At 35.0% G+C, this 20,747-nt stretch overlaps 3 protein-coding genes and 1 pseudogene across 6 annotated transcripts; all 4 read right to left on the bottom strand.

The window, feature by feature from the left end:
* Nucleotides 1-41: 41 nt before the first annotated feature.
* LOC124843316 (uncharacterized) lies at nt 42-5,901 on the bottom strand. The gene is made up of 10 exons (XM_047320038.2): nt 5,453-5,901; nt 4,895-5,045; nt 4,601-4,784; nt 3,898-3,968; nt 3,404-3,541; nt 3,239-3,330; nt 1,938-2,209; nt 1,484-1,569; nt 1,183-1,284; nt 42-436 (listed from the first exon to the last, which is right to left on the bottom strand). The coding sequence occupies exons 1-10, from the start codon at nt 5,560-5,562 to the stop codon at nt 275-277; spliced, it is 1,368 nt and encodes a 455-aa protein (XP_047175994.1). The 5' UTR covers nt 5,563-5,901; the 3' UTR covers nt 42-274.
* A 1,214-nt stretch (nt 5,902-7,115) lies between these two features.
* On the bottom strand, nt 7,116-10,047 carry PEX13 (peroxin 13). The gene is made up of 5 exons (XM_047320047.2): nt 9,865-10,047; nt 9,145-9,378; nt 8,726-9,042; nt 8,383-8,475; nt 7,116-7,759 (listed from the first exon to the last, which is right to left on the bottom strand). Exons 1-5 carry the CDS (start codon nt 9,887-9,889, stop codon nt 7,538-7,540), a joined length of 891 nt encoding a protein of 296 aa, XP_047176003.1. The 5' UTR covers nt 9,890-10,047; the 3' UTR covers nt 7,116-7,537.
* Nucleotides 10,048-12,216: 2,169 nt separating this feature from the next.
* Nucleotides 12,217-13,089, bottom strand: LOC124843304 (putative purine permease 11 pseudogene; annotated as a pseudogene).
* Nucleotides 13,090-13,168: 79 nt separating this feature from the next.
* Nucleotides 13,169-20,305, bottom strand: LOC124843303 (protein NLP8-like). Of its 4 annotated transcripts, none has more exons than XM_047320013.2 (7): nt 20,039-20,305; nt 19,275-19,345; nt 18,103-19,181; nt 17,018-17,062; nt 16,153-16,899; nt 15,547-15,670; nt 13,169-15,024 (listed from the first exon to the last, which is right to left on the bottom strand). In XM_047320013.2, exons 3-7 carry the CDS (start codon nt 19,060-19,062, stop codon nt 13,982-13,984), a joined length of 2,919 nt encoding a protein of 972 aa, XP_047175969.1. In that variant the 5' UTR covers nt 19,063-19,181; nt 19,275-19,345; nt 20,039-20,305; the 3' UTR covers nt 13,169-13,981. The 4 variants fall into 4 exon arrangements, with proteins under 4 accessions (XP_047175969.1, XP_047175970.1, XP_047175968.1 ...); XM_047320014.2 differs by having other exon boundaries at nt 18,103-19,170; XM_047320012.2 differs by lacking the exon at nt 19,275-19,345.
* Nucleotides 20,306-20,747: the final 442 nt, after the last annotated feature.

Below are 20,747 nucleotides of genomic sequence, written 5' to 3'. Positions count from 1 at the left end.
CGAGTTAACGAGTTAACTCGCGAGTTTGATAACCTTGCTGCTGACATTACTGAAATGTGCATATATAAAAAAATTAATACAATAAAAAGCCTCTCTCTCTCTCTCATTATTTTTGTCTCTCCTTTACAAGATATTACAAGGCAAAATACAGGTAAAGATTGGTTAAAAGAATTAGTTCATCTCACACTAAAGGGGAAAAAGATGGGATGTAAAGTAAGGAAAGAACCAGAAAACTGAGTGACTAAATACAGAAAAATCACAACTGCTTCCTTGTTCAGTTAGCTAAATGGCTCGGACAACTGTTGAACATGCTGTGCCACATAAACGCACGAGAAAGTACCATCTCAAGCTCCTGGTGCGTCCAATTCTTAGTTGGAAGGTGTTGAAGAAACATTACCAATTCTTGGAAATCAAACCTCTGGAGCTGATCTGACCACTGATAAAACAGTCATAGAGATGAGATGATGTTCATTCTCTACAATACATAATCAGTATCACTGACAAAAAAAACAGACTAAATATACATTTATTCTAAAACGAATGTACTATAAATTGTTACAGAAATAGAAGACATAAACAATAAACCGTACTTAGGAAAAGCATAATTAGAATGTGTGTTTTGAAGAGAAACCAGAGAATAGATTTATTTAACTAGCATCCAGAATGTCTCCTACAAGACCTGAGGACTGACAATAAATAGTAAGATGCAGCACATCAACTTACTGAAAGTTTATGTAACATGGCATCCTAAATGGAACCTATTAAATAACGAATGGACAATAGGATATTAACATTGATACAAATGAAGAAACAACAAGCTAACATAGAGCTTCTCATTAATCTTTAGTTTACTTATGACCACCATAATCAGCAATCATGCATCACAAAGTCATACAGTAAGATAACATAATAGATCACAACTGTGTTTTTTTATGGTTGTTTAAATGCACAATATGACAGATATCTATTCTCTTAAAAGGGATTTCTAACAGCATAAAAGTGGTGGAAAAGACAAGTGTTTTCTGACAAAAAAAAATGAAAATCATAATTACCATCACCTACTGCAATGTACCAGAAGAGGGAAATGGACCAAGAAATACTACCTCTCGGCATCTTGGCTACAGAATGAAAATTAATTCAAATAACTTGTATTGGTGAAAAGGCTAGAGTAATCTGGCTCACCGTTAGAAGAAAACTGGCAAATATATACACAAGGAAGTCTGGTAAGGCATCTCCTTCAGCTAGATACGTGTCCCAAAGACGTGTGACCAAATGGAAGGGTACCTAATTGCATAAATCAGAAATCAGAGTCAACAAAAGCATAAAATTCTGCCTATTTTTCTGTAGTTCCTAATTTCAATACTGACTGAATGTACAAGTTCTTGAGGCTTGATATGCAGCCAATTTATAAAACATGCATGCACTTGCTCTTTGGAAAAGACTATTGCACTTTGTGAGAAAAAAAAAAGTTTTGAAAGAAAACCTCTCGAATTAGAAGACAGTTGAACCAGCGGAAAGCAAATTGAAGAAATTCCAGTCCTTGCTCCTCCATATGGCTTGAAACAGGATCTGGTGGAACTCAAAATTCAGTATCGGATTAAATTTGAGATATTCTAATCATAATATACTCCCACATTTCAAATATCAGTTATCTTTTAAAAGAAATTTTGTTTCATTTCATTAGTCAGTTCAAAAACACAAGTCATTATTTACTCATTTTGCTTTATTTTTCAATTTTATTCTTATTTTCTCAGTACAGCCGCAAAGTGAAAAAAGAGAGAGCATTAACATAGAGTGACAGGATAGTTACTCAAATGTAATTATATTTTTCTAAACTGAGGTTTAACACATTTCGAAATCCATATTCAAAAGTGCAGTCTTAAAGTTCATGCTATTATTACTTGAAAAAAAAAAGAGCAGTCCTGAGAAAAGGTTACCGTCAATCCTCCTGACCAATTCCTTCAACTTAAAAACAAGCCTTTGAATTCCTGGTTGAGCAAATGTATAATGGTCTTGCATGCCGTCAAGCAACTTTGACAAACACCAATAGCAGTCGGCCTCTACATTAGAGATTTGATCCGAAGATAAACTAGACATTGACCAATTATCTATGGCCCCTTCTAGGTATTCTGATAGGAAAACAACTAAAAATGGCGTAACAAGATCATTTATCCCCTGAACATATCCACTTGCAGGATGCCGGATGGCCCTGGAAGAAAATCAGGAAACCAAATAAGTTAAAAAAAGAAAAAACAAACTTCTGACAACAGCTTACTTAGTGAGAAAAAAGTTCAGTTCAACAACAAGGATAATCCAGAAGAAAAAAGTTCCAGAGTATTTATCAGGGTAAAGATTGCTACCTATCTAATTGACAACTGAGTGATGCAGATAAAATGGGAAAGCTAGATCACAAAGGTTTACTGTGGTTCTATCATATTTTTTTTCCTATTTTCTTTTCTCAAGATATTGATCTAAACTACTACTAAGAAGAAACAGAAGTATACAATATCATAGCAGTTATTCTAAGCATCTTCTGAAAGTGCAATAAATATGCATCATAAGGTACTTTGGACCATTTTTTCTGGTTTCCAATGCTGAAACCATTTCAAGAAGAAAATCTACTCACTCTCCATCAAGGTTATCATTTTATAAGATAAATGGAAACAAATATATGATCAGTCCAAAAGTAAATGAAATTAACTCATCATGTATACCACAACCACAAGTTTTTGGAGCCTCCTTAACTATGGCAAATGATAAAAAATTATTCATGTCATATGCTAACCTATGGAATAATATCATCTGTTACTATTGTAAAAAAAACATTTCTGAAAAAGTAGAAGCAGAAAGACCCATTCAAAGGTAGTGTTTGGCCCAACTTTTTTGGGATTCTCTTCCAAACAAACTACTTTTGGGAGCTTGTGACTTGTAGTACTCCATTTCCTACTTTATTTCAAATCCCAAGATCCAAGAACACACTATACAAGAAATTTAAAACTCCAAAAAATTATAGAACTATAAATTACCAAACATTTTTAATTTTCATTTTAAATTTAAAGTTCTTATTTTTAACTTTCAGTTTGTAGTTTTAAGCTCAAATAAAATCTAGTCAAATGCTACGTAAATATAGTGAAAGCTTAGAGCCTTATTTCACCTCAAAAAAATTCACAACAAAGAACACTAGCTCAAAATGAAATCAGACATATAGAAACAAGATATCAGTTGTATCTAATCTAACCATGTGTAAAGAATACGCTCCAATGATTTTTGAACTTGCTCTTGCTGAAAGAATGACACTTCAGGTACAGTTCTCGGACAATCAACAGCAATCTAACAATCATAAAAATGAAGAACCTTATTTTTTCCACTAACCCAGTTAGGAATATGTTATAATCAATAATACCTGGCGAAGCATATTGATCTCATCATCCGAGCGTTCTGCATCAGGAATATCATAATACTGAGAAACATAGTCAAGATACTCAAGACGCTTTCTTCTCAAAACTCCTTCCCTTCTATCTGAATTAGTTGGTGCATATCCCTGAACTCCGAAGTTCATCATTCAATTTTTAATAAGAAAACCAAGTATCCATAGAAAACAAGCGTCTAACCTATGTACTTCTTAACAAATCATAGTGTTAAATACTCATTTTTTTTGTGTGTGGCCTTTGTTTATAGTTTATATGTGCAGCACCGAGACCCCTATGTATGAAACAACCTTTCTGCAAAGCTCACCCTCAATGATATTTTTTTCTATAAAATAGAATCAGATATGCCAAAATAAAACAAAAATACACATATCTTATAAAGTATAAACTAAACTCCAAAGTACAACTGATAACTGTCATGAAAGTACATGCTTGAGTAAGATAAATGGCATACGATCACAGAGCTTACCAAGAGAAGTCTCCACACTGTAGGACGCATGTAATCTGGAACACCACTCCAAGATAATTCACGCAATTTCTCTACAGGATAGATGAGGAAGAAATATAAGTTCTGCACCATTGGTTCATTGCTGAAAAATAGAAAACTAATTGGATATTGTTAATTCTCGATACGGATTTGGCAGTTAAAAAACTGAGGGTGGTTTCCAATTGAGGCCTTTACTCTGGGATTGATAGAACTGTGTGTTAAGAACTCAAAATACAAGACTATATCTTGAAAATGTTTATTGCTTTACTCCAATTCCGCACCTACCAATTAGTATGTATAGAATACTTGCACGCTGTCCTTAATGCATCATGCTCTCAGTTCAATTTTGCAGTAACTTTTAGCTCCAGAGGGTTTCTTATCCTGGTCACTTTGTGTTCCTCCTCTTTCTCAAAAAGATGTTTTATAAAAAAAAACACATATGTACAACATTTTGGGTGCATCAACCAAGGGATAAGAGGTATGAACTACTCATATTGTCTTGCAAAATTATTTTGAACCTTACCATTAAAAAATCATACAAGCAAAGGCAACTGTGTCATGAGTGTGTTAATATGGGAACATGGCTGTGCTAAATATGACACTTCCACCAGAATATAAATAAAGGAGCAATGAAGAAGCAGTCATTACTGATATAAAAAAAATGGAAATGAAGAGATTATAATACCTAATACAACCATCGTCCCAGAAAGCACCTTACTGAATTTCAATACCCTAGCAGAATCTGTAGCTCTAGCACCCAATGAAGATTTCTGTACTTCTGCAGACGGGCTCTCTACATTGGATGCTGATACTTTCAACTTATTCTCATTGGGAGTACCAAATGGTTTCCTTGTACTCTGAGCTTCCTTCTGTGTAAAGAATAGAGGTTTCACTTGATGAATAGCTACCCATCACGAAAACTAGAGATATGTATGTGAGTACAATATACAACTATGACACATGAATGTACTAAAATCACCTCTATTCCCTCAGATATGTGGCCACTTGTTCTAGTATCACTGTATGAGGGGCTCCTTGTATAAGTTGGTGAGGGTAAGCTTGAGTAATCTGGAGAACTAACCCTCTGGCTCAATAATATTTTACCAGGAATGTTACGACCCTTGAGTAACCTTCACAAAGGAAGAATATAAAATTATAAATTCCCATCAATTGAATATGGCATATGCTTCCATTACCTTTACCCCAGCATTTCAGAGCAACATCCCATACAAAACGAAAAAAAGGTACCCAATTTGATTGAACGGATCACAATCACATAAAAATGGGGTGGTTACACCGGACGCACATAAACCACTCCTAAGTATTAGAATTTCACCCATCGAAAATTCGTGATCCTAATCCCAAAAAGATTAAAAATTTGTAATGGGTTTTCTAAATCAAACGGAAGAAAACATTAGGAAGTGAAGATCAGCAAATCGGGCAGCGAAATTCACGAGATCGTGAGTTCTGGATAGAAAATTATGAGGAAAAATTAAAAGCAACTAACTAAGTGGAGAGAACAAAGGAGGATATATACCCTTGAACATTTCTGAGGGTCTGGTTGAATCGGGAATCTAGGATTCCCACAGCAGTGTCTTTGCTGCGTTCGGCTTTGTTCTTGTTGTTGTCGTCGTGGTCGTTCTTCATGGTTGATCTCTCAGAATGGAATCCGTGTTTTGTTTTGCTTATTAGTGACACTTTGTTATCGTTTGAGAGCTAGTGAGTGACTACTGAATCTGTGTGTGCAAGCAACATCATGGTTCATGAATCAATGCTCCCCAAAATTATCTTTTTCTTTTCTTTTGGTAATAATCCATAATCATGCTTTATTCTTCGTTTTTCTCTTCCCTAATCAACACTCACTTCATACACGTGTGCGCCAGAGAACAGAGACCCACAACTTCAATCTGGCAATTCTCTGTGCAAAATTCAGATTGAATCATAAACATTTTCGTACTCCATATCATATTTTCTGACAGCTCTTTTAATACACGTTTTATTTTTGTACTAAAATCTTTGAAAACTAAAAAAAGAAAATTGCTTATATATACTGCAACAAAACAGTTGTTAATCAACTCCTCTTGCTGAAGAAGTGTTAGTAATATATTTTTCTTAACGTGTTTTTCTTATAAATTATTAATAAAAACATATTTGAAAGTATAATAATAAAATTATAATGACCTTCATTACATGAAGTGGAATTCATAATTTTTGCAATTTTTTTTTTGAATAACTTGAGCCCATAAAAGTGTTTTTTCTTATTAATGTTTCCTCCGTTCATATCGCAGCCAAAATGAAGAAAATAAAGTTTAAAGTGGGATACCGTACGGACTTAGAAGTCTAATGAATTTTGCTTTACGCCCTCACGATTTTATCCTGTACTGTCTTTATTTATTTGTAAAGAAAACTTAAATAAAATATTATTGTATAGGAAATATAATTTAAAGTATATATTTTTAAGTTATTGAAATTTAAACACTTTAAAAAAAATAATCATAGGATAACTTTCACTACAAAATTTAACACATTTGATAATATATCATTTATCAATCACAGAAAATATTCATTTCGATTGTATTTTTTTTTCATCTTTAAATTTAATTCATTTACGAGAACTCTTTAATCCAAAATAATAATCCAAGTTTTAGTGTAGTTAAAGGATTACACGTTCTGAACGATAAAATGTAGCCTTCCAAATTGTATAACATAGAAAAATTGAATTATACAGAGAGAAATACAATACTCAAATTCTTAATTTCTGAATTGAAAAACTTACAAATCACTAGTATGCATTATCTACTTAAAAGTGTCAGTAGAATATATTCTTTTCTAGCATACTTTTTAAAAACACTTTTTTATTAAATAGAAATATATTGATGACTTCAAAATCGTAAATGGGAATCTTTAATATGAAGTAAAACCCATTCATTTTAGTATTTTCTAAAAATCCAATATTAAAAGTCTTCAGTATTATGATGCTAACATTTTCCTTCCTACAGTGCCTAACGTTAGGCATGAATGAGTTTGCACAAAGGCAACCGCAATTTGGAATATGATAAGTTAGACAGACTGGGACCAATTTTCATAAAAGAAGTTAATTGCAAATATTAGAATGAAAGAAAGAACAAAATCCAACAAAAAAAACTTAATGAAGAATCAAAATTATGTATCATCTATACCATTCGTTTCTAAAACTTCAATTAAACCCAAAATTTAACATAGACTCTATTAATCATACCGATGTATGGCACATCCATACGTAAAGCCAATCTGAAGTCACGCTACAAGTACACGAAAAGGAGCGTACTTAAATGGCCCCAGAAAATCTCAATAAGGTTGTAAAACATTACGTTGTGATACAAAACAGTACATATAAGGGAGCACATACAAGCATCCTGTGGATTCAAAGAAAACACATACAAGGTATAATGCAGGGGTGGTATCTTATTTAAGATTCCCTTCCAGTAAAATCAAGGCCAACGCAAGCAAAGAGAACAGGAAACTGAGCTTAAAATCTGGGATATACACGACTTTGTAGCTTCAGTATCTTCTTGTGGAATGCTTTTGTCTCTTCTTATCAATGTATTTGGACGATCTCTTTTAGCAGAATAAATTCACCATATCATTGAGGGGAGTCATTTCCCCAAACATTGTCCCATGAACCACTTGGAGCAGCCTTTGGTGCCTCAATGTAATTTACATCTCCAGAAGAATTATATGGTCCAGGCAGCAGCTGTCCATTTGGACCTGGCGGGTGAACCTTCTTTGACTTACTTCTAATCCCAAGCAAGCGAAACACAAATCTAGCTAGCTCTCCATACAATAAACCAGAGCGATCAAACAGCTGCATTAAGAAATCATCTTAAATTAAACTATGCTCACAACACAAGAAAATGGAAGTGTTATATAATATAGATTGTGTTCCCAGATTTAGCATTGTGATGCAGAGAAATGAGTTCAACAAATGCAAAGAAAATGTTACATTATATAGCACTTCCCGAGGAAGTAACACGCCGTTAATAGGTGTGCTTGGACAAGATTAGTTAGTTACTTCTAAAAAATGAGTCTTTAGAAAAGCTGGTAGGGACTTCAAATTAGTTTTGCCGGAATAGGTTATTATTCATCATGCAAGACCAAATACACTTAAAATTTTGTATGAAAGAGAATGCATCATTTGTATACCCTTTCTCGTAATTTGATAGCAATATATCTCTTTGTTAATATCCAAAGGAAAACAATTACACCAACCACTTTATGAGACAACTTTATGTAAAAAAAAACAAATCAAACGTTGTATAGGAGATCCTTCCCAAAGATAAAATTTCAAAGCAATTAAAAACATATCTGACCTTCCTTTTTCAGTGCAATATCATTCTTCCAAAGTCCCAACAACCATAGAAGCTGGGCATACAATTAGCAAATTGACAAACCTACGTAAAATGGAAAGAGAATGACGAACAAACAAACCTGGAGAAGTGCAGTCATGAACAGATGGAAAGCCTGTGTGTTTTGGTCTATGAGTATTGATATTCGACCAAAAAAATTAACCACACCTTGCATCTGTCGATAGAGGAAATGAATTCAACAAATGCCAAAAAGAAGTTTTAAATAACACAACAAATTCATATCCATATTAATATATGTACCTAAATATAATATTCCTATGCGTTAAATATGAAGCTGCTAGTGGTAAAGAATTAAATATGACTTAACAAACAATCTAATCTAGCAAACCAAATAGGGAGACACAATGACCATTCTTCAATTTCATCAATCACCTCTATGGAAGAAAAACTAAACTACCACTCACCACACGTAGGACAGAAATCCAAAATCCAGGTGGGGATGGAGGGCCACCAAAGGGATTGTTGGGGTCTTGATCTCCATAAGGCCCACCACCCATGCCATAACCACCCATTGGACCTCCAAAGCCACTGTTATACATTCCCCCTCCATACATCCCGGACGACCCATACATGCCACCACCATATCCTCCCCTGTACATACTGTTACCGTAAAGTCCCCCACCATAAGAAGATCCATACATTCCTCCTCCTATTCCACCATAAGAAGACCCATACATTCCAGATCCATATCCAGAATTATAATTCATGGTAGAACCATATCCTACATATTACAATAACAAAAATAACAAGGTTCGTTAAAATACGCAAACAGAGAGAAAAGTTTACATAAAGACACATTTTTCAACAAGGAAGAAGAAATCACCTCCATATGAGTTATTTCCGTAATTCTGCTCCCACGGCCTTGTGGGCACGGGCCTCCCGAGAGAATTCCTGTTAACAGCTGCAGTCCTATCAGAAGCAGAAACAATTTCCCCAGGTTTCGCGGTCCCTGAAGCCTCAACTACATCACTCGTGTTGCCAGCTGACGGGGGTTTAAAAGGCGCCGGGCCAGAAGAGGAACCTGCTTGTTCCCAGGGTTTTGGTGGAGGATTATTTGCTGCCACAAAATTTACACACACAGCCAAAACATCAGAAAATTTTCAGATTTTAAAGTGCAGCTCGTAAGAATTTCCGGCGCCATACTTCGTATATATCAATAACAAGGAACCTTTTTGAGAAAGGTGAAGTGAGGCTGTTTCAAACAATTAGAAACACAAATAAAAACTAGCAAGTTGGGAAAATAAATTAGAATATAATCAGGGCAGGATTCGATTCCAGTCAGAGGCGAACAGAAAGCAAACTCGTTTTCAGAATATTCAGAGTACACATGCATCAATTTATATAGAAAAAAGCGGTTGATGAAAATGAATGATATATAGCAGATCGAGGGACGGAACAAAAAGGAAGGGATTGTTAATTACGTGGAATGCGTAAGATTTTAGGGTTTGGAGAAAACGGTATGTGCCCTAACGGAAAACATGGCGGTGAACGAAATTAAAAAAAAAAAAAGTGTGGTACAGAGAATTAAGCTCGGAAACCAAACCTGAGGGTTGTGTTTTGGGTTCCATGGGAATTGCAGAGAGACGGCATATAAAGAAGCAGATTGTGTATGCTGAGGTTTAGCTCTTGGCACCAAAGCCAACCGATTCGGGTGGCTTTTCGCCTTACTATTACACGGCGAAGAAGGGGGCGGGTTTTGTTTCGCAGCACCTTCTTTATTTCTTTCAATTTTTTTTTTCTATTTTATATTCTAAGGTGGGACCCAACTCCTTCACCCTATGTAAAGCATATCCACCTCATCCAAATCTCAATCAAATGTTTTTTTTTTATTCACAAATAAATTTTTCATTCTATCACAACATATAAAAAAGGGTTAAATATGTTTTTAGTCCCTGAAGTTTCACTGATTTTTGGTTTTAATCCCTGCATGAAACATTGATGGCATTTAATCCTTATAATTTTGAAACTGTTATAAATTGTCCCTAATTTTAAACGGCGTTAATTTTTATTTGATGTGGCTAACGTCTAATGCCAAGTGTGATTTTATTCTCTCCACGTTTTCTTTTTTTTTATTCTAAATTTGCAATGAAGTCCCTAATTTCTACGATGTTTACACTTTAGCATTAACACTGCAATTAGGGTTCAGAAGGGGCAGCCATCTGACAGTACAGAAACACATAAGGGGAAACGCAGATCGCTGTCGAACCTCCAACGCAAGGTCGCCGCCACCTAGCCTCCATGTCGCCACAAAAACCTTAACCAACCACCTGCAAACTCCGAGCAGAAGCGCCACCGTCATCTCCTTCAAATTGTGCCGCCACCGTCGATAGAGAAAACCAGAGTCAACAGTGTCGCGTCGGCGTCTTTGCGGAGGTGAGCAGCCTGAGTCGCACCATTTCCGGCATTGATTTCAGCGACCCCGATTGGAAAACAAAGTTCCAGCAAGATTGGGAGGCTCGTTTCAGACTTCCCCATCTCACCGACATCTTCCCAGATGCTCCTCCCATTCCTTCCACCTTTTGTCTCAAAATGAAGTTGGTTGGTAGGTCTAGTTTTCTTTTCTTTACCCTTTGTTTGCTACTACGGAAACATTGCTCTGTCTGGGGTGAGGATTTTTATGCTTTTAAAATTCAACCAATAGAGAAAAGGAATGGGATTTTGGACAACGGGCCAAGGACAAGTTTCGGATTGCTGCATATTGTACTCCACCCCCATTGCCAGATATTATAACTGCCCTCAAACCGTATATGCCATAACTTCCAAGAAGTTTACCTTCAGTGTCCACCAATTCAGTTCTGGCTAATGGAAGGTTCCAGGTGAAGGCACAAAGTAGAAACAGAGAAAAGAAAAGAAAAGAATCAAAGTGCAAACATAGAAGAAATTAAGGGCTTCTGTGCAAATTTGAAATAAAAAGAAAACAAAATATGGCACATAATAAATTCATAGCTGGCATAAAACGTGGATTGGTCGTTAGCCACGTGAGATAAAAGTTAACGCCGTCCAATTTTAAGGACTATTACTCAGAGTTTCAAAACAATAAGGACTAAAAACCATCAAAGTTCTGAGTAGGGACTAAAACCAAAATCGCTTGATAGTTCAGGGACTAAAAACATATTTAACCCTATAAAAAAAAAGTCATGTTCTATCTCTATAAATTTTTAAAAATAAATTTAATAATAATAATGATCATTATAAAAAATGATAGGTGATTTGTGATACATTATGTTATTAAAAAATTGAATCAATTTGTAATGTGAGGTGTTTTTAAAATTTGTCTAATATTAATTTTAGTACTTGAATAGTTTGATTCTATTTCTTTAACTTTAAGATTATGATGATTAAAGATTACGTAAGTCAGAGTATAAAGTATGTATAAGAGGCATTTCTATTATATATTGTTATATTAAAATATAAATTTAATTAATTTATGGTTTTAATTTCATTATTATTTTTTTATAAGCATAAAAGTAAGTAGTAATATTATAAACTTCTAAATAATTTTAAAATTTTGTAAACATAGCCTAATTAATAAGGATATGAAATTTAACATTTAATTAATTTTACATTATGTAAAAGTATTATTGAAAGTTTTAATTTAACTAACTTTATGTGATACAAAAAGAATGATATATACACTCCAATAATAGTAGAGTAATTATTAGAGTTACAAGAATGAATGATAAATTGTTTCATCTGCATACCCATAGAGTTGAATTACACTAGGGGTATACAAATTTTAAATATTGATATAAAAAACACCCAAAAATTTTAAAGGTATTAATTTTAATAAAGATTGATTTTGAAGGTATAAAAAACTTATTTATCAGAAAGAAAAACGGCACTTCTGCATAGGTATGAAACGGAATATTCTCAACAAGCAGTATCATTCTCAGACTTAATCTCAAACAAAGAAATTATCTTGATTCCATCTTATCATGAACCCTAAAACAACAGCAGCGAGATACAGCTAAACAAACAGCCCTTATTGGAGTGAAGACATTAAGAAGATCAAGCCAACATCATCAACAACAGAGCATATATGCCTGGCTACTGCAGTCCAAACCAGTCGTTACATGAGCAACTTGTCCTTTCCCGGAACTCTTCATTTATCCATGCAAAGTACGCCACTACTTGAAAATAGGCCTAGGATATGATAGATAGAAGCAGCACTGGCAACAATGATGTGAAGATTTGCATTTCCAAAAAAAACAAAAAAAGTTTACTTCTTCAGAATCATCTCAAAGGGCAGCATAATACAATGCAGAATCTCCAAGGTTACATAGAAATCAATCATGTACTTTTTCCCTTGGAAGGACCAGATGGTTCATTCGACACCAAGGAGGAAAGCAGACAACGTCATAACCACTGTATAGTTTATAATCAAATCTGTGAACTTTTTGAACAATGATAAAACATGAGAAAACTACATTAAAATGCACAAATCAGCAATTACGTAGAAGCCGAGACGTATAAGAGTTCAGTGGAGTACATCATACTGTCAGCAGCAATTGAGACTCCCAGAACAAAACATTACAGAAGTTGAAGCCTCTGAAAGCGAAGGAACGGACATGATTGGGAAAGCAGTAGTTTAAACTTGAGTAGCCATCCCTTTGCTATTTTCACCCTGATCATTGTAAAACCTTCCTGGGATAACAGCACCAGATTGGCCTATTATAAGAAAAGCTATGCTGAGTGGCACAAGAAACCACCATAGGAAGCGCTTATATTTTACTAAATGCTGATTCAGACATTTTTCAGTTGCAATCATCGGTTCTTCATCATATTTAATCTGAAGCAATGTTAAAGTTTGTTCTTCTTTTGATTAAAAGAACCTCGAGAACATCCAATGAAAAAGTAAATGTCAAGTAGACAAATCCCATTTAAACTCAACACATAAGTACAACACTCTGCACACAAGTTAGTATTTGAGTACGGTATGTCAATGTTCATTCACATGGAAGAATGATTTTTATGTGGTATACTTACTGATAGAGACAAAGTTAATCAAATCTTTCAGATACAAAACCAAATTTTCCAAAGCCAATGCAGAGCAGAATTGTCGCTTCGAACCGGAACAAATTCCTTATCAACTAAATCACAAGAGGGTGATGTTATTCGTCTTTGTCATTTGAAGTCAAAAAAGATGCAATCACCCAAATCTACAATAATTTTTATAATCGCATTGGGGCAATACTGAATTAGTTGTCGTTGTAGCCACGTAACTTGGATTTGTCCTCTTTTGTCCATACAACCATACTTTAGCTATATTATGTCATGGGGAATCAATCAATCTATCCAGATACTGTCTATTTACAATAACAGAGTGTGATCACAGCATTACGGTTTACCTCAGTCCTGATTACTGCTACTACCACTACAAATTTCTATTCTGCTGCTATGTGTTCGATATGTACAGAACTATGTATTTAACACGCAATACTTCCAATGAACCGCACCTTTCTATCTTCCAAAAAGCTACTCAGAAATGATAATTTGGCAATGCACTAGGTTTGGATCATAAAAGCTTTGCACTTGGTGTAGGTGGCTTGTGGCTAATATTCAAACTTCTCAAGATGCAGAACCTTTAGAAGATTCCGAAAAACTAACATCACCTTGTCAAAGTGAGACTTGAACCTTCACATTGAAGTCGCCAACCACATCTATGAGCTGCCTCCCAAGTAGCTATTACTACTGCCAGAACTGCTTAAAATGGAAGGCAAATCACGAACAAGAAACCTGACACTGCATGTACCAATATCATCCAATACGTCTAGACACTCTTGCAAATCAGCATCATTCACCAACATTACCCATTCCTCTTCATCATCTAGATATTTGAGTTGGAATGACCCAGTTTGTAGTTTGAATCTTGCTGCAACTTCTTCATATAACCTGAAACAACCAGCAGATGGGTCGAACTTGAAACGAATGGTGTCTTCTCTATAGATAGCTTTGACAATTAGTTTTGACCCACTATCAACGATGGTTGACTTAACTTTGGACTGATTCTGGTTCTTAAAGCTCTTAGAACCTGATGAAATGCTATGCATCATTGAACCAGAGTCATTAGATGAGTCTGTCAAGCTTGAGGAACTGGGGTGGTTAGGTTCAACAACCTCAGCATCCCCATCTACACCAATGTCCATCTCCTTACCAATCAAGGAATTTGAACTCTGACCAAGAATACTGCATTTACAGTTTTCTACTCTCAAACCACTCTTGTTCCCAGTCCATTTATCCTGTTCTTCTGGAAGAACAGAGCCCAAACAAGCTTGTTCAGGACAATCCTGCACCTTGGTGCAAAGGCTTTCCATTTCGCATGACCCATCATCAATTGCCATTGATTTTGAATCTTCACAACAACCAACGGAAAAAGCATTGGTTTTCTTCAATTCTTCCTCAACTTCATTACAAGGTGCACGAGGTACCGGGACTGCTTCTTGTGTAATATGTGCAGGGTCTTTTATAATATTTTTCTCAGGAAACAGAAGACTTTTATGTGCATCAGTTTCCTGGATGATTGATCCTCTTGCCACGAATGCCCCCATAGAGGAGTCAAACTTCAACCCTCCCTCCACTCCTCGGACAGAGTCCAGCACAGTCTGTATCTTCTTCAGTGATCGATTCACTTTATTAATCTTGCGGGATGGCCACCTTGAAATTCCATGTTGCCTACATATCCTTTTCAGAGTTGTCGGGCAAACTGGTCAAAGGAGAAATATTTGTCAATAAAAAATTGATTCAATTAACAAGAATTTCCTTTCAGAAATACTGAAAATCTCTTTTGGACGAAGAAATGGTACTCTTTATTTAAGATAGAACAGTCGTAATACATATCAAATAAAATTGTTACTAACGAGGAAGCTAAGATACTGCAATTACCACTCTTTAAACAACCCCCTTGTATCTTTCAATATAATACTAACAATTGAGTGCTTCAAATTAAAAGGTTATACATATGCAATCAGCACCATTTAAACAACTCCGTCATACGATACATGGAAATGCGTTAATTGTTTTCCACACTAAGTAGTAACTGGAGAAGAAAAAAGAAACTCATAATAGCTTTCAGAAGGTATACAGCTCAAATGATGGTTAAGATTGACCAATATAACCCAAAAAGTGCAAATCTGTTAAAAAATCTAACACAGTCGTCTTAATCCAAAATAAATAACCCAGTTCAATGAATATACGGAAATTAGTATAAATAATGTTGGAATCTAACCACCGATGTTTTTTGCAGCATCCTTCAGACTACCAGAAAAGTATTGTTGGAGAACACTCAAGCTAACATTCTTCTCTGATGTACTTTTATTTTTCTGGACCTGTCTTTTTGCTCCATATCTTCCCTACAGGACAAAAAATATGTCTCTGGAAATATTAAAAACTGTTACACCACCCATAACTTAAAAAGTTGATGCATAAACTATATTAACTTTGCTCTCGATTAGCAGACAACTTCGTTACATAAAAGAAAGAAATATAATGAGCATTCAGTGTTTCTCCACTGATCTACTCCACAGTTCACAATCACTTGCAGTAGATGTGTCCACAAATGGAGCAGTAATTTCACATTTAATTCTGCCACTATATCACTATAATAATAAATTATTAACAGCTAATCTTGTAGACGTATGCAATCTTCCTGGTTAAGAATTACCAGAAATTTATGAAGATTAAGAACTTTAAAAATGCTTATTATACACATTAGGTAGCTATTCATTTCATGGGGAAAATTATTTGCAAACTTGGACATCAACAAGAACGTGCCATTACAAAATTTGCAAGACAATAAAATATATTTATTCCGTCCAAAGAATAGCATTTGTACCTGATTAGCAGAAGGCTCAATTTCATTGCCTCGTGCTTTTGTTGGAGTCGATGACATCATTGGAACAGAATGATAGTCACCATTTATTAATGGTACTCCAGAGTTTTGACATGACAAAGGAGGAAAATAGCGGGCATTTGTCTTTTCAAATCCTTCTGGTGAACTTTCTATTCTTGATAATTCAGCATCTGACACCGTCCTCAAACTACTACAAATTCTCTGCATTGTACCTGAGAGGTTGTCTAATAAAAGTTGCTGCTCTAAACCCCCTCTCATGTTAACAGGCAGAAAGAATTCCAATATGTAATCATCATGATTAGTATAAGTACTCCTTAGCCTAATTGCAACTACAGCATTCAAATTATACTTGCGTGCATGATGGACAAGTGGATATTCACCAATATCATATTCCTTCACATCAGGACAAAAGAAAGGATGATTTGATCGAAGAGCTTTCCCAGCTATACCTTTCCCTTCCTCAATATGATGTTCTGTGCATGCACGGACAAATCCTGCCAGTGCTCTATCAGTTATATAGCAAGCAGATTCTTCAAGGCAGAGTATGTTTTTTCCACTAATAGTTGAATGGCACCCTTTAGTTCGTATCCTAGTAACTTCACCTCTTGATCCCTCATTGTAACAACAGGGAAGCCATGTCAGTGCCAGTGGTAATCTATGTGCATGACAGACAGAACGTAACACATCAACTATCTCAGTCAAAGTAGCCTTTTTGTTGTTTGAAAGACACTGCAGAAGAAGAAATAATATTGCAGGTGAAAAATACAGACAAAAACCACATCTCAAATAATGTGGGCCAGATGTGCCAATATCGATATGCAAAATAAATAAACAAATTCACAAATACCTGGGGAAGACATCGAAGAGGCTTGGCAGTGCTTAAATTTACAAGCTGCAGAAAATCATGATAAATACATTATCATTACTACCTGCAACTATAATGTTCAAATTCATAAAAGGATGTAATCATTCGGTACAATAAGTATTGACATATTTCAGTGCAACATACTGACGGAATTAAAGTTTGTTGTACACTATTTAATCTTCATAAAGTAGGAAAAAAAGGTTACATTTGGTAAAAATTTGAAGAGTTCATGCATAGAAAAAAAGGGTTACTTTTTCTAAGTGACTGAAGAGTGGCTCCATAACTGTGAAAAATAAGTCAAATACACAATTGAGGGTTGAATTGTGTATTAAAACATTTGGAAATATTTGCAATGAATTGTTTGATGAAAGCTCAGTCAGATGTAAGATTTTGAGCTAACAAATAATAAGTCAAAGACCTTCAAAAACTTAGTCTATAAGATCTCTCATTCTTTAGCTTAGTTTTAAGAACATGCTAAGTAAACTAGTTCAAAGAAAGAAAGATTTACTCTTGGTATTTTTGTACCGGTTCATATGTAAAAGCAGACTATTACATCATAATGCTGTTTTTGTGGTTATGACTTGTTAATTTGGACAAATTATGTTGTATATACTTTCATGCTTTGAATTAGTTTAGATTGAGTGTGTTGTGGCTTTTCATTGGTTTGAAGCCTTGAATTAGTTTGCCCGCAATGTGATTGACTGCTTGCGTTGTTGCTTCAACTATATAGGACAAATTGTGTTTAGTTCTATTATCAAAATGTACTTATTTTTTGACAATTTCATTATTTCAAAACATTGAACCAACTCAATTTATCATGAGAATTCTTTATTGGGTTGGGTCATGGATTTATACCAACCTAACCCAACTTAACTTGTACATACCCCTAAAAGCATTCTACTTCCACGCATATTTGTAACAGATGAGTAACAAATAGAGCGCAAGGAAAATTCTGAATTTTATGGTGAAGGACACCAGGTAAACTACCATCAAACTCATTATGAAATGCAGTAAGACAGACAAAAAAGTTCAGAAAGACAAGTAACTTCGGAAAAAGAAAAAGATACCTGGAGTGCACGGCAAACAATTTCAATTTCTCTGTTGAAATCTGGCTTTTCCTTTGTAGTGACAATTTCCAGTACAGCACAACACAACAATTCCGAGTGCACATCAAAAATGGGAAATGCAATTGATCCACGAACATGGTGATTAATTGCATGCTCGAACCTTAGGTACTCACTCATACTGTAATAACCAACATTTGACGTCCACTCATGAACTTTGGAGGTAAATACACGACCAGGAAGTCCTAGGAAACAACCAGATTTTCCTTCTGCAGAAAATGTAAATGTCCTGGACACTTCACGGTACCCTGCTAGCATTTGATCTAGCAAATAAGGTTGTTCACTCGTGCTTAAGATGAATTGATCGCCATTCTTTATGGGTACCCAAACTTGTGCCAATATTCCCCCTCCAGCTGATTCCTTAAAGAAGGACAAAGCCCTCAGCATTCTCTCATCAAGTGATAAAGCAGGTGGCCTGGACATTATATAATTTCCTGCATCAGAGTTATTCAGATGTTGAGAAGAGCCATTAATTTTTAGCTTAGAATTCAAGTTATTTTCTTCATTTGCATCATTTAAGAAACCAAGAAGGGTGTCCACTTGCTGACAGGCAACTTTCTCCCCATAAATGGGGGAGCTTTCCATATCGTTGTCATTTCTACCAACTCCTGACATATAGCATTGCCCATTGTTCTGTTGGACTAGGTTGAATCCATCAGGCAATGAATATGGTAATGAAGCAAAGGACGGAAGCTCATTAGCCAAAATATGATCAGATATGGATGGGCTGTTGCACAGACCAGCATAAGTATCAAAGTTCATGAGCTCTGAGAAGCTATTGGGCATATCCTCTGATATTGAATTGTTCATTCTGCTATCTAATGATGTTGATCCCACCAACTGAGTTCCGGAAGATTGCCAATCGCCAATTTCTCTTTCCTTGGAGGAAAAAGGGTATTCCATACTGGGGTTGGAAATCAAACTTCTTGAAAAATTTAACCAATGCTAGAGCTCCTCTGTGTAAAAATTTGCATGAGACGCCGCTTCCATATTCACCAGCACTCTCGAAGTCTGTAAGTTGTCTACTCAAATTAGCTAGCTTATCGATCAAGCAAATTAACATCGGCAAAAAAACCCCAAAAATAAATTTTTCAAATAGATAATTAGAAACCTACAATATCACAACAGCAGATTTTTGAGAACGGTAAGTTTTAAGCCCATGCCCAAGCTAGGATACGCAACTGCTCTAAAAATAGTTAAAAGAACAAAATAAAACTTCAGCTCTTTAGGCAAACATAAAAAAGACTGCACAGGCAAAATATTAGAAATCCAATATCAGTATGCATATGAATACTTCGTATTTCCTGATTTCACTTCGTTGAGCTGATTTAAAGTCCTTTTACAATCTCGATACATATTAAATATTAATTATTAATCTAACACCATCGTATCCATCTCTGTAACTCATTTTCTACAGTCTTCACACTATAGAGAATCCGGATCCATGAACAACAACTTAAAGGCCGGCGTTCCCATACCTCAAAGCTAGGCATCCAAACCCCAAAGAAAATTCCAATCCACCAAAAAACCAAAACTGAAACTACATATAGAGTTGAAAATACATTTCAAACATACACCTTAAAAACAACAAGCAACTAAAAAACCCACAAAGTTAACTCAATAACAAGGAACTTAGGCTTCCCAAAACCTAAATGTTGAGGAATAAAACGGGGTAAATTACAAGGGACCTAGAATTTTGAAAATCTTGTCAACAACTGGCAAATTGTGACGGATTCCAATCCTCGTTGTTATGTGTGAACTGTTAACATAGTTTTGAAAAAAATAGAGGTAGACGACAATTTTGACAAAGCAATTGGGGATTTCTAACACGTGAAACCTAGAAATAGGTTTGGTGACAGAGGCAGCGAGTCTAACCAACCTTAAAATTCTCGACCATGACGAAACCTCTGCTCATAGAATTCAACAAAACAGGGGCAACTCAGCTCTGAAGTTGACGCAGTGAAAATTTAAAATTCTGGAAATGGAAATAATTAAAAAAAAAAACGAGAAAGTTGCAGTTGTAAACTGAATTTGTTAGACGGAAGTAGCAGAGAAGGTTTTGGTTTTGGTTGCTAAAAGCGGAAAGACGGTTTTCCTAGCCGTTTTCACCCTTGTACGGCGTTCTTAACTATGTGAACTCACCGTCTCTTCCGTTTTCGATCTCAATTTTTTATCAATATAAATATAAATTAATTAAATATCTCCCATTGATTCACTTTCCTTCAAGAATCTCGCTGTTTAATCTATAATTAAAAATAAATAAAAGAAATTCGCTGCTTTGCTTCCTACGGTTCCTATGTAGTAAAATATTATTGCAGTCAATTCCGTTGAATTCGATATCTCGTAATTCAATGTTAATTTTTATTGGTGAGTAATTATAATTTAATTAACAAAGAAAAATGTGGAGCTTTAAATAATTCTTTATATATATGTAAATAATAAATACAAAAAATTTTGTTAAAAATATCATTAAATATTGTCATAATCCATAATTTGGCTTAAATAGTATATAATACATCAAAGTTATTTAAGTAAATTGAATATATAATTCAGATTTAGTTAAATAGGTGTTCAACTTATTGTAAATT

This window comes from Vigna umbellata, chromosome 6 (genome assembly GCF_029865625.1).
Source record: "Vigna umbellata cultivar VRB3 chromosome 6, Vumbellata_1.0, whole genome shotgun sequence".
NCBI lineage: Eukaryota > Viridiplantae > Streptophyta > Magnoliopsida > Fabales > Fabaceae > Vigna > Vigna umbellata.
The sequence above is the reverse complement of the archived record's forward strand: the minus strand, read 5'-3'. Positions and strand labels throughout refer to the sequence as shown.